Below are 26,455 nucleotides of genomic sequence, written 5' to 3' on the forward strand. Positions count from 1 at the left end.
CGCATTTCCACCCCCTCAAAAAGATGGATGGTGCTGGTCCTTTGGTGAATAGCAGCTGGGCTGCGGCAGCAGGGTTCGTTTACAGTGCTGAACCCGCCTCTTCTGTCTTTGCCATTGCCCGCCTCTTCTGTCTCTTTTCCGCAGTAGAGAGCTGTACAGGAGCTGGCACATGAGAGGACACACTCTCAGGCTCCGCCTGATTTTTTTTTCTTGTTTTCCTCCTCTAAACCTAGCTGCTTCTTATGGTCAGGTGCGTCTTATAGAGCGAAAAATACGGTAACTCTTGGTTTCCAAATTAATATAGGGACAAGTGAATATAGCATGTTAAATATCTGATTATTCTTCTGTAGTCTTATTTTAAAAAATAGTAAACAATACAAAACATCATTAAAGTCTAATATCTAATGTTGAGCTATAAGATTTATAGAGAGAACCTTTTTCCTAAATCAAGTATAAATTAGTTCTATTTTTGCTTATTGCTCTTTTAAAGAGCAGCAACTATGAAAGGAATTGTGCAATTCTTTTTCCCTTCTTTGCTTATGGAGCTTGTATTCACTGTGAATTTGTTGCTCAAGTACACATTTGATTATGGATGTAAAGTGTTTTTCATTAAAATATTCATAACAATGAACAATGTAATAAAATAAAATTTATACAAATCAAATACAAATATTTAAGAGATGACAGATGAAATCCATGGCCAGATAATCTGGCAAATAATACCAGATTATCAAAAGACAAAGCACACTGGTATTTACATACAATCTTGCCAGAAGGCTTTTTAGAAATAGTTCTTTTAGTATCATTATTTAAAAATATCTGAATATTAACTATAAAACTGTCAGGCATGTAAATTAATAAAGGTAACTATGATGCAAAATTGAAAATCTGAAGTAAAAATGCCTTAAGTGCTGATATTTCTGCACAAAATAAAATTACAACCAACCAAGTAAATTGGTAGGAAATGTTTAGTTTTAACTAACATACCTGTAGTTTTCTGTGTTTCCAGAGCCTTTCCTTTATATGTATTGAATAAACTAAGTGTTGCATACTTTGTTTTCCCGTCCTTTGCTTTTGTGCTCTGGCTTGACTTCTCAGACATTTCAGTTCATCGAGTCTGGAATCTCCTTGCTCACCCACTGAAAAGGAACAATAAACTAACTAGTCAAAACAATAAAAAAAAAGACTCATCCATGCAACAGATATAATTATCAAGAGAATTGGGATATTCAGAATGTAGTGCAGCTGTGCTCCACAAAAAACTCTGTGGTAGCTTTCCAATATATGAAATAGCACAATAAATATTGAAACTGTTAAGTGTGTTCCAGAAATCCTGTTAAAAGTCTGATTTTTAGTAATAATAAGACAAATATCAAAATTTAAATGTATTAAAGAGATGGGATAATCTAAAATGAATGCTACTAATATGCTCCAAGTAACTTTGTGCTTGATCCCATCTAAATTCATGCATATGGAGTAGTTAACATTAAGATTTATACATCAAAGTTCAGATACTCAAACTCTCTACAGATATAGTCATTTCTTAGACCAGGTATCAATCTTTGAGGCCAGGGGGTCAGCAAGTTATTGTCCACAACTACATCTGGCTCATCCCCTGCTTTTACATGATCTGCAGCTAAGAACTGGATGGAAAAGAGGGTAGCAGATCACCAACCCTGAGCCTCCACCAAGCTCCTGGGGTTAGAAGTGGAGCTGAGGATGGGGTTGTCCAGGGTAAGAGTAGTGGCCTTTCAGCAGCCAACTACTGTGGGAGATAGATTTAGCCATTTCCAAAAAACGTTTGCTGACCAGTGTGCTAGACTATAAATTCAAAATGTTTCTATGTATGGCTATTGCCATAAAGTATTTGAGATCAGGCACATTATAGTCTAATCAAACTATAGAAAACAGAAAATAGGTTTTCACTCATATATTATGTCAATCTATCTAGCTTAATCTAAATCTGTGATGATGAATCTATGGCAGAGGTGGCACGCAGAGCCCTCTCTGTGGGCACATGCGCTGTCGCCAGCTTCTCTTCTGGTTTCCAATGCACGCTGGCCACCTGATGTTTGCGCATGCTGGAGCCTCTGAAACCCGAAGACCAGCTGGCCTGTGCACAGTGTGCACCGGCCACCTGGTGTTTGGGTTTCCGGCACTCCAGCACACACGAAAATAAGGTGGCTGGCATGCATGCGCACACTGGAAACCAGACGACCAGGTGGCCAGTGCGTGCATGCGTACCGGCCAGCTGGTCTTCGAGTTTCTGGGGCTCCGGAAACCCGCATTCCAGTTTGGACACTTGGTGCCGAAAAGGTTCACCATCACTGATCTAGATAGTTTAATTAATCTAACCTCAAGCAAATCTTTATATTTTCTGCATTCACGAGTTCCCATTCTTCATTGGTGAACAGCTTTTAAAACATTTAATTCAGAAGTCAAATTTAACATAGAAAGACTAGATTTGCATTAAAGTACATCGTGGGGTAATTTGTAAGGTCTTGCAACAAGTAAACAAGCATCAGAACATAGCATAACATTGCTAGATTTAGAAGAGCATTTTATACATTAAGATATAAGATAAATATATAAACACATGCAAGGAGCAAGACCCTAGCACCATAATGGCGAACCTATGACACGCGTGCCACAAGTGGCACACAGAGCCATCTCTGTGGGCACACGAGCCGACACCCAGGTCAGCTCCACTGCGCATGCCCATGCGCCTCCTGCCGGCCAGCTGATTTTTGGGTCTCTGCCGGGAGATGCGTGTGCATGCCCAGGGGTGGGGGTTGCACATGCATGTGTGGAGGGATGTGGTTAGAGACCTGCTAGCACAAAAACAGGGGTGCGCCCTCCCATTTTTGGTTCCAGGTGGCTTCTGGGAGGCCTGCTTGCACCAAAACGGGGGTCACACGCACATGTGCGGGGGGGAGCACCGGGGGTTGCGTGTGCACATGCATGGGGCGGGGCTGCAGGGGGGCATTGCATTATGGGTATCGGCACACACGCATGTGCTGTCGCGCACTTTAGGCACCCGAGAAAAAAAAGTTTGCCATCACTACCCTAGCACTTCCAGTCTGCAAAGAATCATTTTATTCAGAGGTCTTCTCAATTAAGCTTAAAAAAAAGACACTTTTTAAAAAACTGTAGTTGCAACAGCAAGCAAAACATCTCAGAAAACTACTGTATCCATACAGTGATTCTAGCCAAGCATTAAAATAGAATGCAGATACATAAAAATATAAAACTACAACCCTTTAAATTTCACTGTCTTATATCTTAGGATGACAAACTGAAAATAGCATATTTAAAATCTATTCTGCTTTTGTAATGTATAAACAGCATGCTAAACTCCAAATGGAATTCTAGGGAACATATACTGTGTAGTATTCTTAAGTTTACAGGAATTTGAAAATAGTGTGCTAACAACAAATACTCTATTACAGAACTATCTAATTAGGGATGCAGTTGAAGAAATCCCTTTATTAATTTATATAACAATATTGTTCTTATGTCAACCGTCTGCACTGATTGTTCTATTTTTTTAAAAAAGGAAAAGAAATTATAGCTCAATCATGTAAGAAACAACTGTAATTACTGAATGATTTTCATAGTATAAAATCTCTTTTAAAGTGCAAAAGTCTTAAAGAAAAACGAATAGCAGTACTAGCAGAATACTTACTAGCAGAATACCTCAAGGCAAATGTATACACTGTAATTTAAACATTAAATCTTGCTCACTGTGAAACCTCAAAAGCCTTGAAAATACTTCTACGGAAATATAAAGTCCATAAAAATGAACTGGCTTTCTAATGTATTAGTCATTATCTGTTGAACATGGATCGCTTCAAAGAGGAACAAATTCTTTATATTACAGCAACATTGTTAATTGGACTCTTGGAAGAATTTGTGTCCAAAGGGAAACACATATTTATAACCTTAAGCAAAGACCATTCCATAGCTTAGCTGTAAGCTAAATGGATATCATTATTTCACCAATGTCAGCTTTCTCAGTACATAAATAAATAGTTTTCAAGTGTGGAATTTTACACATAGAATAGTACCTGACAGAGGGCACAGCCGAACAAACACATTCAAATACTTTGCTTCAGGCTATGAGACACAGGAAAGTATGTCAGCATACTATGCACCACCTTCACTGCCAATCCCTCTTGTGACTTTGCAGGGTATCCAGCCTCTTTCACAGTTCAAGGCAAAATGGCCATCTAGGGCTGTAATGATCGAGAAAGAATGGGCAACATTGCAGCAGCATAAAATGGCCAGTAGGAGTTGGCCAGGTCCTAATCCCTGACTGAGCCATCAACTATATCATTGGTGATGAATTGTGCTGGACTGTTCTCAACAAAAAATGTGAAGAGAGGGGAAAAAAACTATTAAAACTGGAACAAGCAATGGCAACTGCTTATGGATATTCTCAATTATCGAGGTCATGGTTGTCCCAACTAGACTTTCTTGGTTTTTTTCCTTGAAAACATTCTTACCCAAGACGTTTCTTCAGTTCTGATTGAATGGGGAGGAATGGAAGGATTTACACTCTTTGCAGTCATCTGGTTATTTGAGGATTTATCTACATCAGAACTACCTGAATCAGAGTGCAAATAGGCGTGGAACCTTCTTGGGGCTGCTGAAAGGACTGAAACAGGAGAGAGAGGGTGTCATATCCCTCCACCTCTATTGAGAGAAGGCTATTCAGTTTTATCATAGATGGCCTCTTTGACTCCACTTTCAAACCAGTGGTCCTTTCTGTCCAGAATATGAACTTTGCTGTCTTCAAAAGAGTGACCTTTGTGACTTCCAGTTGACGTCGCTGCAAACGGGGCTCCGTTTCCTGTGCTGACTTCTCCCTGTTTGTGGGCTCCGAGAGGAGCCAAAGCCGCCCTGTAAGGGCAGTGAAGCAAAGTGGGGCACACTGTGTGATTGAGGAGAGTCGCAGTTCTCCTGTCTGACCCGAGGTTCTTTTTCCCTCTCAGCCATGGCAAGAAGAGACAGCCTAAAGATGACTGCCACAGAACTGGGACAACCGAAGAACAACTAAGACTGGTGCTGGAGCAAAGTAGGTGAACTGTACTGGAGAGGATTTCCTTTTGTTTTAAATTTAACCCCAAGGAACAATTTAGAACTTTTCGTTCAAAACTATTTGTTAAAGCGGCGTCTAAGAATTCTGAGAGAATACCAGACCAGAAATGAAAGGCGCGTACGAGAAAAATAATAAAATTGAAAATATTCAGGAAATTGGACTCTTAAACTGGGAAGACGTGGTACTAGGAAAGCATTTTAAAATGCTGGAATCATTTACTTACAAAACTTATTCTAGGACTTCCGGTGGCACCGCAGGCGCCAGCCCCGCGATCTAATAAAGCCGCTAGAACAGCGAAAATCAGCTGTCTAGCAGCTTGGAAACTTTCTCCCCGGGAAAAAGGGAGGAAGAGAGCAGACGGGTGCAGGTAGAGCTCCCCAAAAAGCCCCAGGAACAATTCTGGGGCTCGAAGGGTGAGAGCTCCCTGGAAGCCCAACAGAGCTCCGGATCCGGGATGTTTCTGCTTTAAGCAGAAGACGTTGTGACCACCCCTGCAAACAACGCTTGGAATAAACATCATTCGGAAGCAGGCTGAGCAAACTCAGGAGAGAATAGATTTGCAAGTACTGAACTTTAACTCCAAATGTGTATTACTTCCTTCTGACTCATTAAGGGGAGAAAGTGAAACCAAGATGGCGATTGAGCTTTAATGGGGCGTGAAAGCTAAAGTTAAAAAGGAAAGTTTCGTTTAGCGCTGGTAGCCCCTGTTCAAAATTAGAGATTTTTGCTTTAAAAAAAAAAAGATTAAAGTCTAAAAAGACTACAGCAGTGATTTTTTTTAAAAAAGGGATTGATATTATTTAAAGACTGGGAATTTTTCGATTTGGTGGATTTGTTATTTTTTTTTATTTTTTTATTTTTTTTTTATTGCAAAAGTTTTACAATTACATTTTCACCCCTTTTCTCCCCCACCCCCCCAAACTTCCCAACCTCCCTAACCCTCCCTAACCCTCCCCTCCCCCCAGACTTCCCTATAATATACTCATACTCATAAAGAACCCTAATATCACACTTATATATAAACTTGAACCCCTCCCTCCCCTGTATAATTTTTCTCTTTACCTCATTACATTAAAAAATTTCCAATACATTATTTTCAAATAAAAGCTATTTGATACTTTCTAGTTTGATATTTGTTCTGAACATATTCTATCCACTTTTTCCATTCCCATTCATAAGTCTCTTGTGAACAATCTTTTAAATATGCTGAAATCTTCGCCATCTCTGCAAAACTGGCCATCTTCAAAGTCCATTCCTCGATAGTGGGCAAAGCTTCATTCTTCCAGTATTTACCTATCAACAATCTTGCTGCTGTTATCATATACAATATCAATTTTGTTTCACCCAATGTAAAACCCTTAACTATACCCAATAAAAACAGTTGTGGAGAAAATTGAATTTTTTTCTTCAAAACATTCTGCATAACCCACCAAATTTTTATCCAAAAAGCCTTAACTTTCCTACAAGTCCACCAAACATGATAATACGTAGCATCCAAACATTCACATCTCCAACATTTTGGCTGAACATTAGGGTACATACATGACAACTTTTTGGGATCTAAATGCCATCTATAAAACATTTTGTAGAAATTTTCCCTCAAATTCTGCGACTGTGTAAATTTAACATTCTGAACCCAATTTTTTTCCCATGTTTCCAGCATCACTGGTTCTTCAAAATTCTGTGCCCACTTAATCATACAGTCTTTAACTAATTCGGTTTCTGAATCTCTTTCTAGCAAAACATTATAAAGCCTTTTGATATGCATTGGACCTTTCTCTCTTATATGTCTAACCAATTCTTCCTCATGCAACATAATACCAGTTTTTTGGTCCTCTTTCCATCTCAATTGTAATTGATTATATTGTAGCCAAGTTAAATTAATCCCTTCGTCCAACAGTGTCTGCAATGTCTTCAGCTGCCATCTGCCCGCATCTGTAAAAAGAACCTCTTTATATAAAAACCCCCCGAGTGACATTATATTTGTATTCCACAAAGTATGACCAAGATCCAACCATAGCGGTATTTTATAATCCCATTTGAGTCGGTGCTTCTTCCAAACTCTCATCAAAGAATCTCTAAGTATATGACTTTTAAATACTTTATCTACTTTGTCGTCGTAAAATAAGTAAGCATGCCATCCAAATTCAAGATCAAAACTTTCTGCATTCAATATTCCAGTCTTTTTCCTTCCAAACCAATCACTTGTTAAAGTTAAAGCTGCTGCATCATAATATAGCTGTAGGTTTGGAAGTTTAAGACCTCCTCTTTCTGGAACATCTTGCATAATTTTCAATTTCACTCTCGGCTTCTTCTCGTTCCAGACAAACTTATTCACTCCAGATTGCCAAACTTTCAATTGTTTATCACTTTTAAGCACCGGAATCATTTGAAACAAAAAAAGAAATCTTGGCAAAATGTTCATCTTAACTGCTGCTATTCTTCCAAGTAGAGACAGCTGCAGTTTTTTCCAAGTCTCCATATCTTTCTGCACCTCTCGCCACAACACCTCATAGTTATTTTGAAACAATTTCATATTTGATTCTGCAACCTGAACTCCTAGATATTTTACCTTAGGTACAGTCTCAAAACCTGCTCTCCTTTCAAGCTCATGTTTACGATCTTGTGTCATGTTTTTAGCTATCATTTTAGTCTTTTTTGGATTCAATCTAAAACCTGAAACTTTACCATAGTCTTGTATAATGTCCTTCATCAAGATTATTGATTCCATTGGTTGTGATAGGGTAACAACCAGATCATCTGCAAATGCCTTTATTCTGTAATCCTCTTGCCTAATCTTTATACCTCTCAAGATATTAGAGTCCCGTATTGTATTTAGCAAGACTTCTAGTGTTAAAATAAATAAAAGTGGGGACAACGGACATCCCTGTCTTGTTCCTTTTTCAATTTTAAACTCTGTTGTCAGACTTCCATTAATAATGATCTGTGCCTTTTGCTCTTGATAAATTGCCGAAATCGCCTGTATAAATTGATCCCCAAAGTCCATCTTTTTCAAAGTCTTTAATAGAAAATTCCAATCCACTCTGTCAAAGGCCTTCTCTGCATCCAAGAAGACCAGCACTGCAGGGATCTGTTTATTCTTCTCAAGATATTCCAATAAATCTATTACTTGCCTTACATTGTCCTTCATATATCTGCCCTCGATAAATCCCGCTTGATCATCATGAATCACCTTCTGAATTACTGGCATCAACCTGTTGGCTAGTACTTTCGCAAAAATTTTATAATCTGTATTCAAAAGAGATATTGGTCTATAGTTCTCTGGTTTTTTAGGACCGATTTGTTCTTTTGGTATCAAAGATATGTAAGCTGTTGTCCATGATGGGGGTATTTTACCCCCTTGCTGAATATTGCAAAATAAATCTCTAAGTTGTTCCACCATTTCAGCTTGCAAAGTTTTATAATACACTGCAGTCAAGCCATCCGTGCCAGGAGCTTTAGCTGTTTTTAACTGTTTAATTGCTACTATTATCTCCTCCTCTGTTATAGGATAATTCATTCTTTCCTTTTGTTGATCAGTAATTTTTGTAATTCTTTTATCGTTTAAATATTTTTCTATAAGTCCATTCTGCACCTCCTCTTTAGCATATAATTTAGTATAATAATCCACAAAAGCTTCTTTAATTAATTTTTGTTGAAAGATTTCTTTCCCTCCAATATCAATACTATCAATAGTCCATATACTTTGTTTTTTCCTCAATGTGTAAGCCAGCCATCTGCCCGGTTTATTAGCGTTACAAAATGTGTTATGCTTCGCATATTGTAAATTTGTTGCAACTTGTTCCGCCATAAGCATTTGAAATTGGTCTTTCAAAAGTTTTATAGCACTACATATTCTTTCATCTGTTGGATTTTTAATAAGTAACTGTTCTTTATTCTTTATTTCTATTTCCAGTTCAGATCTTTTCTTTTGTCGGAACAGTCTATGTTTAGAGTTCATGTAGATAAGTACCCCTCTCATATAAGCTTTACTTGCATCCCACACAATTTCAATTGGGGTACCTTTATTCAAATTTATTTCAAAAAATTCTTTCAAATGCTTTTTAAGTTCTGTTATATTTTTTTCATATCTAAACAAATTCTCATTTAATCTCCAAGAACGTCTCTCAACCTTGTCCATCTCAATTTCTATCCATACTGGGCTATGGTCAGTCAAAGTTCTTGGAAAAATCTTTGTTCTTTTTGTCTTAACAAGTAAATCATCTGTCAACAAAATAAAGTCAATCCTAGAGAAGGATCTGTGTCTGTCAGAAAAAAAAGTATAGTCCAATTCTTTTGGATTATGTATTCTCCAAACATCTTTTAGTTCCATATCTTCTTTCATGTCAAAAAAGGTCTGTGGTAATCTGATTCTAGACTTTGCCAAACTCTTTTTATCTAATTTAGAATCAATTACTCCATTCCAGTCTCCCATAATTAAAATAGATCTGTAATCCCATTGCAATATTTTAGTATGTAACATCTTATAAAAATAGTCCTGTTGTTGATTGGGAGCATAAATCCCAATCAGAAGAATTTGGCCATTTGATATAGACAATTCAATTGCTACAAACCTACCATCTTCATCTGTTTCTATAACTTTAGCTGTTAACTTTTTATTTACATAAATAACCACACCATTCTTTTTTTGCGAAGTTGAAGATATAAAATGTGTTCCTAGTTTGGAGTTTATCAAATATTTTTGATCTTGAGTTGTGATATGCGTTTCTTGTAAACAAATTATATCATTATTAAATTGTTTCAAATATGTAAATAATTTCTTCCTTTTCTGTGCTGAATTCAACCCATTAACATTCCAGGATAAACACTTAAGCATCATCAGCCTCTTTCTGGAGCAAAGAGCAAAATAATTGAAGATCATCCGAAAGCTTCGATCTCGCTCCTCCCATAGCTCCAATCTCTTGTGCAGTACTCTTATCTGCCTCCTTGTCTTGTCTTTCCTGTTGTTGTTGTTGCTTTTGTTTAAGTAACTTAGCTTGAGCTCGAGTTATACGTTGATCCTTAACTTCAATCATCCGAGCCGGGTCCAAGATTGGAGAAGATTCCAGCAAGGGCTCATCCAGAAAACCTCCTTCTGCACCTTGCACTTCTTCTAATTCCTGCTTAGACTGTTCTTGCAGTTCTCGTTGAGGTTGCTTCTCTTCACTCTCTTTAATCTCCAAAACTGTAGATGTACGTGGGGATGGTGTTCTTTCCTTGAGAATAGTAGTGTAGAAGTGCTGTGCCTTCTCCACGGTATTCAAACGGTATCTTTGTCCCTTGTATCTGAAAATTATGCCAACTGGTGCGTCCCACCGGAAAGGTATCTGTAAATTTTGCAATTCCTTAACGAGAAAACCAAATTCTTTTCTAGCTTTCAGCATTTTAGGAGGTAATTCTTTATAAATTCCAATTCGTGAGCCCCCCACTTGTACTGAAGTGTAAAAGGATTTTTGCAGGATATCATTTCTTATTTCTCTATCTGTAAAATATATGACTACATCTCTAGGTAATTGTCTTTGTCTGGCCACCCAAGAGTTCACTCTGTAAATTTTGTCTATTTTGTGAAAAACCACATCTGGATTAACTTGTAAAATCTTAGCCAGGGCCTCAGAACAGACTTGTCTCAAATCCTGTCTTTCCTCCTCTCGAATTCCTCGAATCCGTATAGCAAACTCCATTGCCCTGAATTATATCATGACAATCTCGTCTTCAACTCTCTGCATTTTATTGTCAACATCAGCAATTTTATAATCATTGTCTTTCATCTTAACATTAACTTCTGATTTAAATTCTTCAACTTTAAAATCAACTTTCCCAATAAATTCTGCCAGGCCAGATGCCACTTCTGATATTTTTTTGGTCACCTTGTTTTGATTCTGTTTCACCATATCTTTAACTTCATTAATTTCCTGCATAAATTCCTGGTGTGATTTTTGAAGTTTGTCATCTATCCCCTGATGTGATTTTTGAAGTTTATCATCTATCTCCTGTTGAGATTTTTGAAATTTATCATCCAAAGTTTTAGAAATAAATTCTTTTAAATCTCCCACATCAAATTCTTTTTTCTGGGTCTGTAACTGCTGAGCAGGGGGAAGTTGCGTTTCATGTTTATGTGTGGGGGATCCCCCCCCCGTTGCCTTCCCTTCCTGCTTCTTTGAAGCCATCCTGCCACGTGATCTAGTTTTTCTAAAGAGGGAAGTTCCTTTTCCTTTCCCTCCTGCACAAAGACTTCTAAAAAAGTCCCCCAGATTTGATCAAATAAAGGTTGAAGTAAAGCAAAGTCAAATTTTGAAAGGGAGAAATTTTCCAATTGTTTCTCTTATAACAAGCAAAGCAACTTTGTAGCAACTTGGAAACTTTGTAACAAAGCAAAATAACTTCACCAATCCACACTCGCTGGCTCGTTAACTCTGAGGCTAAACGCCATGTTTTTTCTAAGCACTTTCACTCATTCGCGTTTTCTCAGGTTGAAAAGTCAACGAAGCGCTGATACTTGCGTTTCCAAGATTCAGGATTCAGATAGTTTCACTGTTGATTAAAGCTGGTTCTTTCGCTTTAAGTTTCCTGCAGCCGGCTTGTTCTGCAAAGGCAGAATCGTCCCACGTCGCCCGGAGTTTCAGCAGGTTGGGAGGGAGCCACGCCTGTTCTCTCCCCAGAAGCTTCCCTGGGGGGTTACAGGGGCTCGACCTGTGCCCTGCGATCTCTCCTTCTTCAATCCTACGGATTTAGAAGTTTTCGAGCCGCTTCCTCATCTCGGAGCGGCTCTACGGGCGGCGGGGCTGGCGGAGCTTCAAAGGGCGCCGCCGTCGCCGAAGACAGGGAGGATTTGGTGGATTTGTTGTTCTGGCTACTGAATAAATTCAAATTGGAAATTAAAAATGGCTTCAAAACAAATAAAGACTATTGTCCCCAAAAGCGCTGGGAGCTCACCTGCTCAAATGTCCAAATTGCAATCTCTCTCTGTTCCAACGGAACCACCAATATTAACACTTGAAATGTTGCAGGAAGCCCTTAAAACACAAGCCTCTGTTACAGAAAAAAAAATTGCTTCAATGTTTGAGGATAAAATTCGAGATGTTGCTGAGGAGATAGTACAAATTAAAGAGATTATTCAAAAATGAAATCAAGAAATTAGAGAAGATATTATCATGGCAGTACAAGGTACAAGAGCCTTGGTAGTACAGGGGTTTAAGGCACCCTGTTTAAGGCACCCTGTTATTAAGCTGGTTATTAAGACCAGCTGCCTGCAATTACTGCAGGGTTCGAATCTCGCCAAGGCTCAAGGTTGACTCAGCCTTCCATCCTTTCTAAGGTAGGTGAAATGAGGACCCAGTTTGTGGGGGCAATAAGATGACTTTGTATAAATATACAAAAGGATGAAGGCTATTGCTGAGCACATTGTAAGCCGCCCTGAGTCTTCGGAGAAGGGCGGCATATAAATCAAATTAAAAAAAAAAAAAAAAAGGTCTGGCAGGCCATATTGAAGCAATAGATGAAAAAGTGGAAGAAATTAAGCAGTCTAATGAGAACCTGGAAAATAAAATGGGAGAGGTCCAGAATAAGATGGAAAGAGCAGAGGCCGATGTGATAACGATACAATATAGAGATATGGAATTTGCTTTGAGAATAAGAGGCCTCAAAGAAAATAAGCAAGAGAATTTGAGAGAGATTTTTTCAGAAGCATTTGCACAGATAATGGGAGACCAAAAAGCAAATCTTGAATGGCAAATTGACAAAATTTACCATGTCAATTCATGGGTTGCCAGACAGAAACATCTACCAAGAGACATTGTAGTTTATTTTACAACAAGGAGAATACGCAATGAAATCCTACAAGTCACTTTTAAAAATAAACTTCAAGTGCAGAGGCAGGAGGTTTTAATACTGAAAGAAATCCCCCCCAAAATTTTGAGAGCCAGAAGGGATTATGGCTTTCTGGTGGAAGAACTGAGAAACCATCAGATACAGGGTGAAGACGACAAAGATCTGCCCAAGAGTTTTAATGGATCATAGTCCAGTTTGGATGGAATTAGAGTATGGAATGGAATCTAAGAGGTCTTGGAGGTTAAATGAAAATCTGTTTAGATATGAGGAAAATGTAAAAGAATGTAAAAAATTTATGAAAGAATGGAACATTGTCTCACCTGAATGTTCATTTTATGATGGTTGCGACGACATTCTTTACTCTTAGGACATCTTCACTTCGATTGGATTTCACTGAGTGCTCATCAAACTTTTTCTCCCTCTGCAGCCTAGTTCCGCCTCCTCCCTCTGCTCATGATCAGTTCTTTTCACGATGTCACTTCTTGACTTCTTTACATGCTTTTCGCGGAATATCAACTGCAGAAGGAGTAATGAAACAACACCCCCCACGACCACCATACTAAAACCTTAAGGGTGGGTCAGAATGTCGTTGCAACGATCATAAAATGAACATTCAGGTGAGACAATGTTCCATTTTCATGCATCGTTGCTCCGACATTCTTTACTCTTGGGATATACCCAAGCTTTTCCTATTAGGGTGGGTTTCTAAGTCTTTTTCCTGTTGTCGTGGGGAAATTATTGTAATACTCTTCTTCCAAATGCTGCATCAGCTGACGCAAATGAGTCTATTTTATAATGTTTTACAAATGATGAAATAGAAGACCATGTAGCTGCCTTACATATTTCTTCTATTGATCCCTGTGTGGCCCATGCAGCTGATGTCGCTACACTACGTGTTGAGTGAGGTAACACTCTACTAGGTACCTTTACCCCTTGTGAAGCATATGCTGCTGATATACATGCCTTAATCCATCTTCCTACTGTATTGGAAGATACTTTTTTTCCCATCGAGGAAGGTAAAAAGGATACAAATAATGCTTCCGTTTTACGGAATGTTGCAGTTCTTTTCATATATCTTATTAAAGACCTACGTACATCTAGAGTATGCCACATTTTTTCCAATGTATGTTTTGGATCTGGGCAGAAATTTGGTAGAACTATTTCTTGAGCTCTATGGAAATAAGAATTTATTTTCGGTATGAATGTTGTATCTAGTCTTAGTACTACCCTATCTGGGTAAAAAGTGCACAAATCATTCCTTATAGATAAAGCTGCAATTTCTGATACTCTATGTGCCGATGTTATTGCTATTAAGAATGCTAATTTTATTGTTAGCCATCTTATACTTATTGAAGCTACTGGCTCAAATGGTGACTTTGTAAGAGCCTGTAATACTAAATTAATATCCCATGAAGGATATCTGTGAATCTTAGGTGGTCTTAAATTCGTTGCACCCCTTAGGAATGATTTAATTCTCTTATCTTTACTAAGAGATTTTTTATTGCGTCCTTCTAAAACTGTAGCTAGTGCTGCTACTTGTCTTTTCAACATAGAGGGTGCAAGACCTCTCTCTAACCCAGCCTGAAGAAACAACAGTACTTCAATTTCATTAGCTGATGTAGGATCAACATGATGTTCTATACACCACTTTACAAACGTATTCCAAGTAGCATTATAAATACGTGTTGTTGATGGTCTCCTGGCTGCTTGAATGGTATAAATTACTTCCTTAGGAAGATTATCTTTTGCTAATTTGATCCTTTCAATCGCCAAACGGTCAATTTTAACCAATTTGGCTTTGGATGTTGAACCTTTCCTTGAATGAGAATCATCTTTGCTGATGGTATTCTCCACGGATTTTGTATCGATAGTTGTAGCATTTCTGCAAACCATGGCCTGCGTGGCCAGTATGGCGCTACCAATATCATCTCTGCTCTTTCTTCCATAAGTTTCCGAATTACTTTTTGAATAATTGGGATTGGAGGAAATGCATACATAAGCCCTACTGGCCAATGAGATCTTAGAGCATCGTGTCCTTCTGCTCCTGCCACTGGAAACCTCGCAAAGAATCTTGGGAGCTGTGCATTCTGTGGTGTCGCAAATAGATCTACTACTGGTTGTCCAAACCTCTGAACTATCTCCCTGAATACATTGGGATGGAGCATCCACTCTGACTGATCTATTTTTCCACGACTGAGCCAGTCTGCCTGTTGGTTTTTTTCTCCTGATATATGTTCTGCCTTTATTGACATTAAATGTGTCTCTGCCCAAGATATCAGTTTCGCTGTCTCTTCCATGAGATCTTTTGATTTTGTTCCTCCCTGACGGTTCACATGCGCCTTCAGGGCCATGTTGTCGGTTAGAATTAATACATGCTTGTTTACTAGAAGATGATGAAAATGGTTTAATGCCATTCTTACTGCTCTTAATTCCAACCAATTGATTGGTTGTTTCTTCTCTAAGGGAGACCAAATTCCCTGTGCCAGTAGACCCTTCAGATGGGCCCCCCATCCGTACAAGCTGGCATCTGTTGTCAATATTACTGGTTCTGATTGAAGAAAAAATGATCCCTGCTGAATTGCAGAAGTCAACCACCATTGAAGAGACATTTTGACTTTTTTTGGTACTAACACTTTGTATAGAGAGTGTGCTGTTTGTCTTTTTTGAAATGGCAGTAGAAACCATTGTAGATTGCGAGAATGGTATCGAGCCCAGGGTACTATTGCAATTGCTGATATTAGCTTGCCTAGAAGTTGAGACAGTGTTAGTAATGTAGTTTTCTTTTGAGATAGTATTTGAGTAATCAGATCTTTGATACTGTTCTGCCTGTCTTGAGATAGGTATACCATACCCTTTGTTGAATCTATTATAGCTCCCAAGTGCTGAATTCTTGTTGTTGGGACTAAGTGACTTTTTTCCATATTGATTGTGAACCCATGAGCTTGTAAAGATTTTATTACTAATTGTCTGTCTCGACATGCCTGAGTCTCTGATGTCGACAGTATTAAAATATCGTCTAGGTAACATACTAGACGAATTGGAATTAATCTGAGAGAAGCCGCTACCGCTGCCAGAAGTTTCGTAAATGTTCTCGGTGCGGAGGAAAGGCCAAAAGGCATTGCCTTGTATTGAAAATGCCTGCCCGCATATTCGATTCTGAGATATTGTCTGTACATTGGGTGAATTGGTATGTGTAGGTATGCTTCTTTGAGATCTATTGATTGCATTATGTCGCCTTGTCTGATGCATCCCAGTAATGACTTTAGTGAATGCATTTTGAATCTTCTGTATAATATTTTCTTGTTCAATTGTCTCAGATTCAGAATTCCCCTCCATCCCCCTGAATTTTTTGGTACCAGAAAGAAACTGGAATAAAAACCTGTTCGAATTTGATGTTTTGGAACCGGTTCGATTGCATTGATCTGGATTAGATGTTGAATTTCTGTATTCATCAGCTCTCTTTGAGATGGATGGTTGTGCCATGTACATTGTAGGAACCTTTGTGGTGGGGGGGAAGTTAATTCCAAAGTGAGACCGCTTGTCACTGTACGTAATATCCATGCGTCTGTCGTAGAAAGTTCCCATTGATGAAAGAAATGTTGAAGTTTGCCCCCAATGGGAAGGGCATCTTTCGAGTCACTTGCCTCTACGTGATTGTCGTGACATGGTGCCTCTAAAAGGTCTCTTGAAAGAATTTTGACGTCCTCCTCTTCCACGAAAGGAGTTCCTATCATTTGAATATCCATATGAATAGAGTTGTGGGTTACCACGCTGAGTGAAGGCATTAGCAGATCCTTGATCATATCGAAAGGATTGACGCTGATAAGGTGAGAATCTGCGGTCTGGTCTTCTATACAATGAAGGTAATACCTTCTTCTTATCTCTTCCTTCTATGAGAATTGGATCTAGTGAAGTTCCGAATAAAGAACGACCTTTATAAGGTGCTGATGTAAGCCTCCACTTAGATTTTGAATCTGCCCTCCAATTTCTCAGCCAAAGGAGTCGGCGTGATGAATCTTCCTCATTTAATTGAGGCATTGTATTTTCAGATTGCTGAAGATTAACTGCTTCAGACTGAGATGTAATAGGCACCAATTGCGCTGCGCGCTGGGCCTTTTCAAATTGGCGTTCTAATTGATTATGCCTACGTTTTTCCATCATATTAGAACTTTTAAGACTATTAGTTTGTGTGTCATTATTGTCCTGACCAGGAATAGACACATGTTTGGTTTTGCCTCGTTTTTTTCTTAGAGGCTGGGGTAAAGGTACTCTAGGAGATGTAGTGGCTTGTTCTAATTCGGAAGATAATTCATCTTCTGCCATATTTGTTAATCAGGAGAATTAATATAAATAGATAAGCAATTAATTAATTATTTTTTAATTTTTTTTAAAATTTTTAATTTTTTTTAATATATGTATAAAATTATATATGTATATATATATATATATATATATATATAACAATCAATTTAATTAATATATTATTATTATTATTTTTAATTATAATGAATTGTAAAAAAACTTCCCTGTGGTGAAGTTCCTCTTCAGACTGCAGTTGATAATTGCGCAGTATATAGAGATAAACGGCCAACGGAATTTCTTGTACTTTAAAATGGCGGCGCTTTCAAATTCTATTCAGCCAACCTTCCGTTAAACTGCTGAGCGCTCGAGCTCACTGAATTTTACTTATGCAGATATAAAGAAAATAGCGCTTACAAGCGTCTTATTTTTTTCTCAAATAATTACTTTTGTAATGCGATCTCGCCTTTGATAGCTTTGCCTGCCAGGCAAAGACTTCAATATTTATTCACCATAAATAGCCGGCTATCACAAGCGGCAGTTTGTTTTCTCGCCAATTTTAGTTATTTTCTTTCTTGGAGCCTGACTTTCTGTTGCAGGAACTCCGATGCCGCAAACAGAGGCTGCGATGGTGTAGGCGGTTATCCTAGTACGCCAGTTAACCAGCTCTCACACCGCGGCAATTTGCTTTTGAAAGGACAGCGTCCACTTCAAAGCGGATCGCTGTTGAGCAATTAGTGAGGCAAACGGCTTTCTTTTACAAGCGGCTTTCTTTAGAAGCGGCAGCAGACTCAACATCAATAGAAAAAAACTGCCGATATTGTAACAATCGCCTCCAGCAGCCCCCTTAATTTAAATAAAGATATATTATTTCTTTGAAATTTCCGATTAAATGAATTAATTAATGTTAATCTACTAGACTAATTAGCACTCCAGTCCTACCACATCGACTGAGTGAAAAGAACTGATCATGCGCAGAGGGAGGAGGCGGAACTAGGCTGCAGAGGGAGAAAAAGTTTGATGAGCACTCAGTGAAATCCAATCGAAGTGAAGATGTCCCAAGAGTAAAGAATGTCGGAGCAACGATGCATGAAAATTTTTCATTATAAATATGCATAAGGGACAGAGTACATCTATGGAAATGGTTTGGGATGCAAGTAAAGCATATATGAGAGGTATTTTGATATATTTGAATAATAAACATAGACGTAAACAGGAAAAAAAAAGGAAGGATTTAGAAGAGGAAATTAAAAAAAAAAGAACAAGCTTTGATATTGAACCCAGCAGACAAGAAAATAAAAGAGGCAATTAACTTATTGCAAGGTCAATTTAATATGTTAATGGCAGATCAGGTTGCAACTAATTTGCAATATGCTAAACATAATACTTTTTGCAATGCTAATAAACCAGGGAGATGGTTAGCATATTTGTTAAGGAAAAAACAAAAGTCACGTACCATAGAGAAAATAGAATATAAAGGTAAAGAGGTTTATCAGCAAAATATGATTAAAAATGCATTTTTAGAATTTTATACGAGATTGTATGCTAGTGATAAAATTCAAAGTATAGATATAGATAGATACTTACAGAAAGAGAATATTCCTACAATTACAAAAGAGCAAAGGGAAGGTTTAAATCTACCAATAACTTCCGAAGAGATTGTTTGCAATTAAGCAGTTGAAAGTGAGTAAAGCTCCTGGGATGGATGGTTTGACAGCTGCTTATTATAAACACTTGCAGTTAGAAATGGTGGGACCACTCAAAGAATTATTTACTAACATACAATCTGGAGGAGATGTACCCCCATCCTGGAGGACAGCTTATATCTCTCTGATTCCAAAGGAGGAGCAAGACCACACCCAGCCAAAAAATTATAGGCCTATATCACTTTTAAATACAGATTACAAGATTTTTGCTAAAATACTAGCAAATAGGTTAATGACAGTCATGCAACAAATGATTCATAATGATCAAAGTGGTTTTATAAATGGTAGACAAATGAAGAGTAATGTAAGCCAAGTTGTTAACCTATTGGAGTATTTGGGGAAGAACAACCAAATCCCTGCGGTGCTGATATTTCTTGATGCAGAGAAAGCATTTGATCGATTGAATTGGCAATTCTTAGTGAAAATAATAGAAAAGATGCAGTTTGGAGAATACTTTACACAATCTATTAAGGCAATATACCAGAAACAAACAGCGCAAATAATAATTAATGGTAGTTTAACAGATACTTTTAATATAGAAAAAGGAACACGACAAGGATGTCCTTTGTCTCCATTATTGTTCATCTTGACCTTGGAATTTTTGTTAAGTAAGATATGTGGGTCGGACAAAATAAATGGAATTAAAATTAGGCAGTATGACTACAGATTACGAACATTCGCAGACGACTTGGTTGTTACTTTAACCCAACCATTACAGTTGGTTGTAGGTTTAATGGACATAATTAATCAATATGGACAAGTATCTGGATGTAAAATAAATGCAGGGAAAACGAAGATAATAATAAAAATATGACTATAAATCAAAAAGATGAATTGGAAAGACTAACAGGATTTGAAATTGTAAAAAAAGGTAAGTATTTAGGGGTCTATATCATGACATCAAATGCGAAATTATTTAAGCATAATTATGATCTGTTGTGGCAAAAAATAGAGAGAGATGGAAAATTGGAAAAAATTACAATTATCCTTGTTAGGAAGAATAGCAGCAGTAAAAATGAATGTTTTGCCTAAGTTTTTGCTTCTTTTTCAAATGATACCAATACTTAAAAAAGATGAGAATTTGAAGATATGGCAGAAGGGTATTAATAACTTTGTCTGGGCAGGGAAGAGACCGAGAATAAAACAAAAAATAATGCAGGATATACGTGAAAGAGGTGGTCTCAAAATGCCCAATTTAAGATTATATTATGAGGCAGCTGCCCTATCAACAATGAGTGATTGGATTAACTCAACAGAAGAAAGAATATTGAATACTGAGGGATATGATTTGGTTTACGGGTGGCATGCTTATTTATTATATGATAAGAAAGTGGATAAGACTTTTAAAAGTCACATATTAAGGAATGCTTTATTGCGTGTCTGGAAAAAGTATAAGTATAAATTAAACGAGAAGTTACCAATGTGGGCAATACCCAGACACGTGATAGAGAATATAAGTGTAGAGCAAAAACAAGATGTGATTACATATAAAGAGCTTCTTAACAAGGAAAGAGGTATACTACAATTAAAATCTTTGAATCAACTAAGAGAAGAAAGGATAATTCAAACATGGTTTCAATATGTACAGTTGCAAGCTAGATGGAGAGAAGATCAGAAAATTGGTATTTTGCAAAAAGGGGGGGAGAGGGATGGGAAAAATTGTTGTAATACTTGTTAAAACTTTTTAATAAAAAAAACCTTATTCTACTTTTATAATTGTTTTATAACTAAAACGAAGATTGACTAGTGGCAATACTGAAATTTAAGTGGAGAATGCCACCTGCTGACGAAAGGAAAAATTACAAGTCTGGGAATACCTACGTGAAGGATTGTGAAAATATATATTGGATTATTTTTAGCTACCCTATAACTACTGGAGACCCAAATATGAAAATAAGGAAGCTATTTAATTAAAGAGACATCTGAATGTTATGCTAGAAGATTGAGCCTGTAAAGGGGACGTAAAGAGGCTTTTGATAACCTCTGGGATTATCTAAATGGAACTGACTGTTTACCTATGGGATATAAAGAACTGGGACTAGTGCACTCCTTAAAAGGCAATTTAAGGACTGAATAAATAGTTCTTAGACTGTTGGACAAAACTTGAATTTTAAAAAACAAAATAAGATGCTTTATAAGGGAGAAATTAGTGGAATTTTGAAGATAGTGTCACTTTTTTAAAACACAAAAGATATCATGGAGAAAGGATGTAAGGAGATTATGGAAAAGATGGAAAATACCATATGAGGGTTGATGAGCAAAGACCAAGATGCCCAGGAAAGGGAGGAGTCAACAGAAGGAATGAAAGAAGAAGACGACAAAAAGGAGGTAACAGTGAAAATAACAGTGATTGATGAATCAAACCAGGGGGAAAATATATTAAGAGAGTTGGAAGATACGTTTGAAAAGGAGACAAGGGCCTGGGCAGAAATTTTGGAAACTAGGCAGTGGAAGAGGGTAGAGGTGGGAGAAATACCTAGGCTGAACAACCAAGAAGCATATGCAGACAGAGATAAAGATTCAAGAGAATTTGGGAGGCAAGTCAAAAAAAGCATAGCAATTAAAGTATTGAAGCGGGCAAGAGATGATGGCTAGATGATTTCTCTTTTTTATTGTACTGATTTGCTTTTCCTTTTTTCTCTCTTCTTTTTTTAACGTAGGTGACATGACTGGAAGTTGGATAGGATAGAAAGAAAACGGCTTTTAATAAAGGGTGACATGATTAAAAGTTACGAGTAAGTGATAGAAATAAGAGAAGGGGGAATACTAGTGTTTACACTTCTATATGAGGAGCCTGAGTGGCGTAGGAGGCTAATGCCTCCTACTAAGGCAGCATTTAATATCCAGCTGCCTGCAATTACTGCGAGTTCAATTCTCACCAGGCTCAAGGTCAACTCAGCCTTCCATCCTTTCTAAGGTGGGTAAAATGAGGACCCGGTTTGTGGAGGCAATAAGGTGACTTTGTATAAAATATACAAAAGTATGAAGGCTATTGCTTAACGCATTGTAAGCCACCCTGAGTCTCCGGAGAAGGGCGGCATAATAGTGCTATCCCAATCTCCCATAAGTCTCAGAATAAACAACACAAAATGTCTGACAGGCCTGAAAGTGATGATTGGAGAGATCATCCCACTATGGCCATTTAACAACTTTATCTACATAGGAAAAAACCCTGAATACAAAAATATCATTCATACATACATACATACATACATATACATACAAATACATATATATATATATACACACATATATATACATACATACATACATACATATATATATATATATATATATTAAAATAAAAGTAATAACAAGAGAAAATATGGAATAATTGAATAATGACAGATTGCAACTTAATATAAATGTGTATCATTATTAGAAATATATGTTGATTGAATGTAATAACTATAATTTTACTAGTTTTATTTGTATTAGAATGTATGACACCCAGGTGCCACACTATTCACGCATTAATTTGATACATTTGTAAAAAAAAAACTTGGAAAAAAGTAACCTTTGTTTTTTTAGATGCAGATGGACTGCTGAATCCTATCCTGATGGGTTTGTTTTCCTGTGTTGCCATGCGCTTCTGAAGTGCTTGGTTTGTTTCATCAAGGTATAGATCTGCACATGTATCATTGCATATACCACATTGCTCAATTTGTGACTGGGTTATCCTTGGGGTGGATGAGCTTCTGCCTTAGCGTATTCTTAGGTTTAAAGAGTGCATGTATGTTGTGTTGGTTGAAAATCCTCCTGAACTTTTCAGATATTCCTGCAACATATGGAATTACAACCTTGCTTCATTTGTTGTTCTTTTTTTTTGTCTAGTATGGAGGAACTCCTGCTTGATCTTTTTCTGAATTTGATGGTTAACTTGTGGCATAGCCACAGGTTCTGAGGGCTTCCTTGATGTATTTTGTTCTTTTTCTTTTCCCTCTTTGCTAGTAGGAAAAGCTTCAGCCAGATGGTGTAGCATTCTGATCATGTTTGTGCTCTAGTGGGCAGTAAGAATCAAAATGTAAATACTGATCTCGGTGTGTGCGTTTTCTCTATACTTTTATGTTAAAACTTCTGTCTTCCTTAATAAGTCCAGGAAAGCCAGACTATTGCAGTACACATTGTGGATTCTAAAGTTAATATATGCCATTGTTTTAAAGTTTTTATATTTGCATAAATATTTGAATATGTGAGTGATGTCTGCTAATCTATCTAAAATTCTGGTTCCAATCATCATTATTCACTAACAGACTAGTTATTTTTCTCTGCCCAAGCATTTGCACTGTTAAAACATCACTTCTACCCTGTTTTCCCCCAAAATAAGACATCCCCTGATAATAAGCCCAATCGGGCTTTTGAGCGCATGGCAATAAAGCTTATTTCAGGGTCCAAAAAAAATATGACAGTCTTATTTTTGGGGAAACACGATACTACCTTCTTACTTTGCTGCCAAAATATGAAAACCTAAGTCTTCAAGGAATTGAAATATCACATTTAAAACAAAGCATAGAATTAACTAATACAGTACAAAACTTGATTAAAATTAACTTAATTTAGGAAAAGAGCCTACTTTTTTTTGGTGCAGGCATCATTGGTTTAAACTACAAAGGATAGATGTTGGTGTTATGGCTTCAAAAACATTTCAAGTCTATATATAAAGGTACTTTAATCCACATAATGTGACTTGACATGGCATGGCACTTTTAAAGAGGGACGAAGTACCAGGAATTGTTTTTAAAAGAGAATTAATTGCCGGGGTGAGGGGAAACAAAAATAGCCATACTTTTTCATGAAAAAAATAAATAGAAATGAAAGTCAACATATTAAAAAAGATACATTATAATCCAATATCAGGAATAATCTAAATGCTGCAAGGTTAAGTGACATAAAGATGAGGACTTAAGTATATAAGAAAAAAACCTCCCAGCATATATCATGTTGGAACTGTTCAGAGAAACATTTAACTCTTAACTTTTCAACACAGAACTTATTCAAGTTAGAGCTTGCATTTTTATATCCTAGAGATAAGGTCATTACAGGAAGTAATAAAATATTGTTATGTACAAGAGTGAATAAATGAAAGCTTCTTTAATATAATCTATCACTAGTTCTATAAAATTCTACTCCATGTGAAATGTGAACTCAATTTCAACTTAATTATACCAACACGACTATGTACTCACTATACATTAAATTGTAAAATCAGTGTGTTGCTAGATTACTTACAACTCTTTGAGATTTTACAATTACTTATCATGTAGGCTCGAACAGCTACGAACTTGGCAGTCTTGAAGCAAGTTTTTGTAATCTAGGTTTATGGTTAACTGAGTTGTGAGATCATTGTCTTATAATACCATGTTTTCCCGAAAATAAGACCCTGTCTTATATTTTTTTGAACCCTGAAATAAGCGCTTGGCCTTATTGCCATGCGCTCAAAAGCCCAATTGGGCTTATTATCAGGGAATGTCTTATTTTAGGGAAAACAGGGTGACATGCATCTCTGTAATCAAGATAACAATCGTGTAATTTTATTTATTTATTTATTTATTTATTTATTTATTTATTATTTATTTATTTACATTTATATGCCGCCCTTCTCCCGTAGGACTCAGGGCGGCTCACACAATAAAAGCCACAACAATAAAATACTAAAAACCAATCCGAATTTAAAATCCCCAAAGTTAAAAACTTCATAGTTGGTCAGAGAATTTGCTGAAAAAGCCATGTCTTCAGGCCAGCGCGGAAAGTGCGGAGCTCGGGAGCCGTCTGGAGCTTGGTGGGTAACCCATTCCAGAGGGTTGGTGCGGCCATAGAGAACGCCCTCATCCTGGGGGTCGCCAGCCGACATTGTCTGGCCGACGGCACCTGGAGGAGGGCAGCTCTGAGAACGCGCTGGGCAGTTGGAGGCCGGTAGGAGGTGGTCCTGCAAGTACCTCGGGCCCATGCCATGAAGGGCTTTATAGGTAAGTACCAGCACCTTGAAGCGGAACCGGAAGGCCACCGGCAGCCAGTGCAGCTCGCGCAGGAGAGGTGTTGCACAGGAGTAACGGGAAGCTCCTGTAACAACCCGTGCGGCCGCATTCTGGACCAGCTGGAACCTCCGGGTGCACCCCAAGGACAGCCCCATGTAGAGGGCATTGCAGTAATTCAACCGAGAGATGATGAGAGCTTGAGTGACTGTGCGGAGGGCATCCCTGTCTAGGAATCTTGTATTCATATCATTTTTCTCAGGGGTCATCCATCTATTAGCATTAAAAGTCCTAATTTACTGTTATATAAATGAGCCTTTCATTTGGAATATTCCTTACATCATTCTAGCTCACTTTGATCAACTTTATCCAAACTGAATGTGATTCTTTCAATCTAGATCAGAATATGATTTGCAATCTTACCTTGCTGATTCAGATTTAGCAAAAAAGAGGAACTACCTAAGTATTCAGGACAAAAGAACAACCAGATACAAGACCTGTTAATATAATATAAAGTTTAGTTTGTAGTCATGACTTCAATCAACATACAGGCTTGATTACCTGTTTTAGCAGCAAACTACATAGAAAAGGCAGTAGAGATCACTTATGTATACTGCATTCAGACAACTGATATTCAAAAATATTCATACAACAAAGCCACTAATTAAAGGAAATGAAAAAAGAATATATAATCTTCCTAAAAAAATACAGAGAATCTTCTTCCTCAGGTTTTCTAATACTGCCATATTTATTATTAGAATGAAGATTCCTTCTTGTGGTTTTCTTCTTTACCTTTGAACTAGAAAAGGAGTATGGGCTGCACTGAGCTTCCCCCCACCCCACATCACCACAAGGTAGAAGAGATGCCTTGAACATTTCATTGTTCCAAAAATACGGCCTTAAGATTTATTTACAATGTTTGTAATCTTGGAGATCTCAAATTACACAAAATATTACACTACACAAAATAAAAATACATAATAAAACCAAAAGTTAAATGTGGCAGATGAATACCGAATCAAGGTTTGCTGAAACAATACAGTCTTGGCTTATTTATGGAACAGTAATAAAAAAAAGTGGCTATGCATACTTCTGGGATGAAGAATGCTCCATTAAGTGTAGGCTACCACAGAAAAAATATGGTGCCTAACCCATACCTCATATAACAGAGCTCTCAATGACTAAACCAGTTAAATGATAAGGTAAAAGTGAAAAATTCAACTAGTCTACCTGGGTATGATTGTGGTTAGGACAATAGTTTTAAAAAGTTGGGATCTTATATAATAAAGCACTTCTATAGTGATTCTTAATCATCCAGATTTCAAAGATGCTTTTTTCAGTTAGATCTGAAAAAGCTTCTTAGATGAGAAGTGAAACGTTTTCAAAGTAAAAAAAACCCCAAGAAGTCCAGTTGCTTTCTTAAAAAAAAAAACCACCTTTGGGACAACTGTCTAGGAGTCACATTTTGCCTCCTATACTTTTTTGGTATCACACAAAGGGAGAGCTAAACTTCCAAAGGTATGCAAGAATGACCTTGGAGATTAGACAAT

General features: G+C 37.3%; 1 protein-coding gene across 23 annotated transcripts in view; it reads right to left on the minus strand.

Moving 5' to 3' along the window:
* Positions 1-26,455, minus strand: part of PRRC2C (proline rich coiled-coil 2C) — a 105,704-nt gene that overhangs the window by 77,880 nt on the left and 1,369 nt on the right. For all 23 annotated transcript variants that reach the window (XM_087890175.1, XM_087890173.1, XM_034409832.2 and 20 more), the window contains exon 2: positions 988-1,139. In XM_087890175.1, the coding sequence (XP_087746301.1) occupies positions 988-1,102 (115 nt within the window). In that variant the 5' untranslated portion in view covers positions 1,103-1,139. The remainder of the gene's footprint in view (positions 1-987; positions 1,140-26,455) is intronic.

The sequence above is a fragment of the Pantherophis guttatus genome, chromosome 3 (assembly GCF_059756535.1).
Source record: "Pantherophis guttatus breed Tessera chromosome 3, ASM5975653v1, whole genome shotgun sequence".
Taxonomy (NCBI): Eukaryota; Metazoa; Chordata; class Lepidosauria; order Squamata; family Colubridae; genus Pantherophis; species Pantherophis guttatus.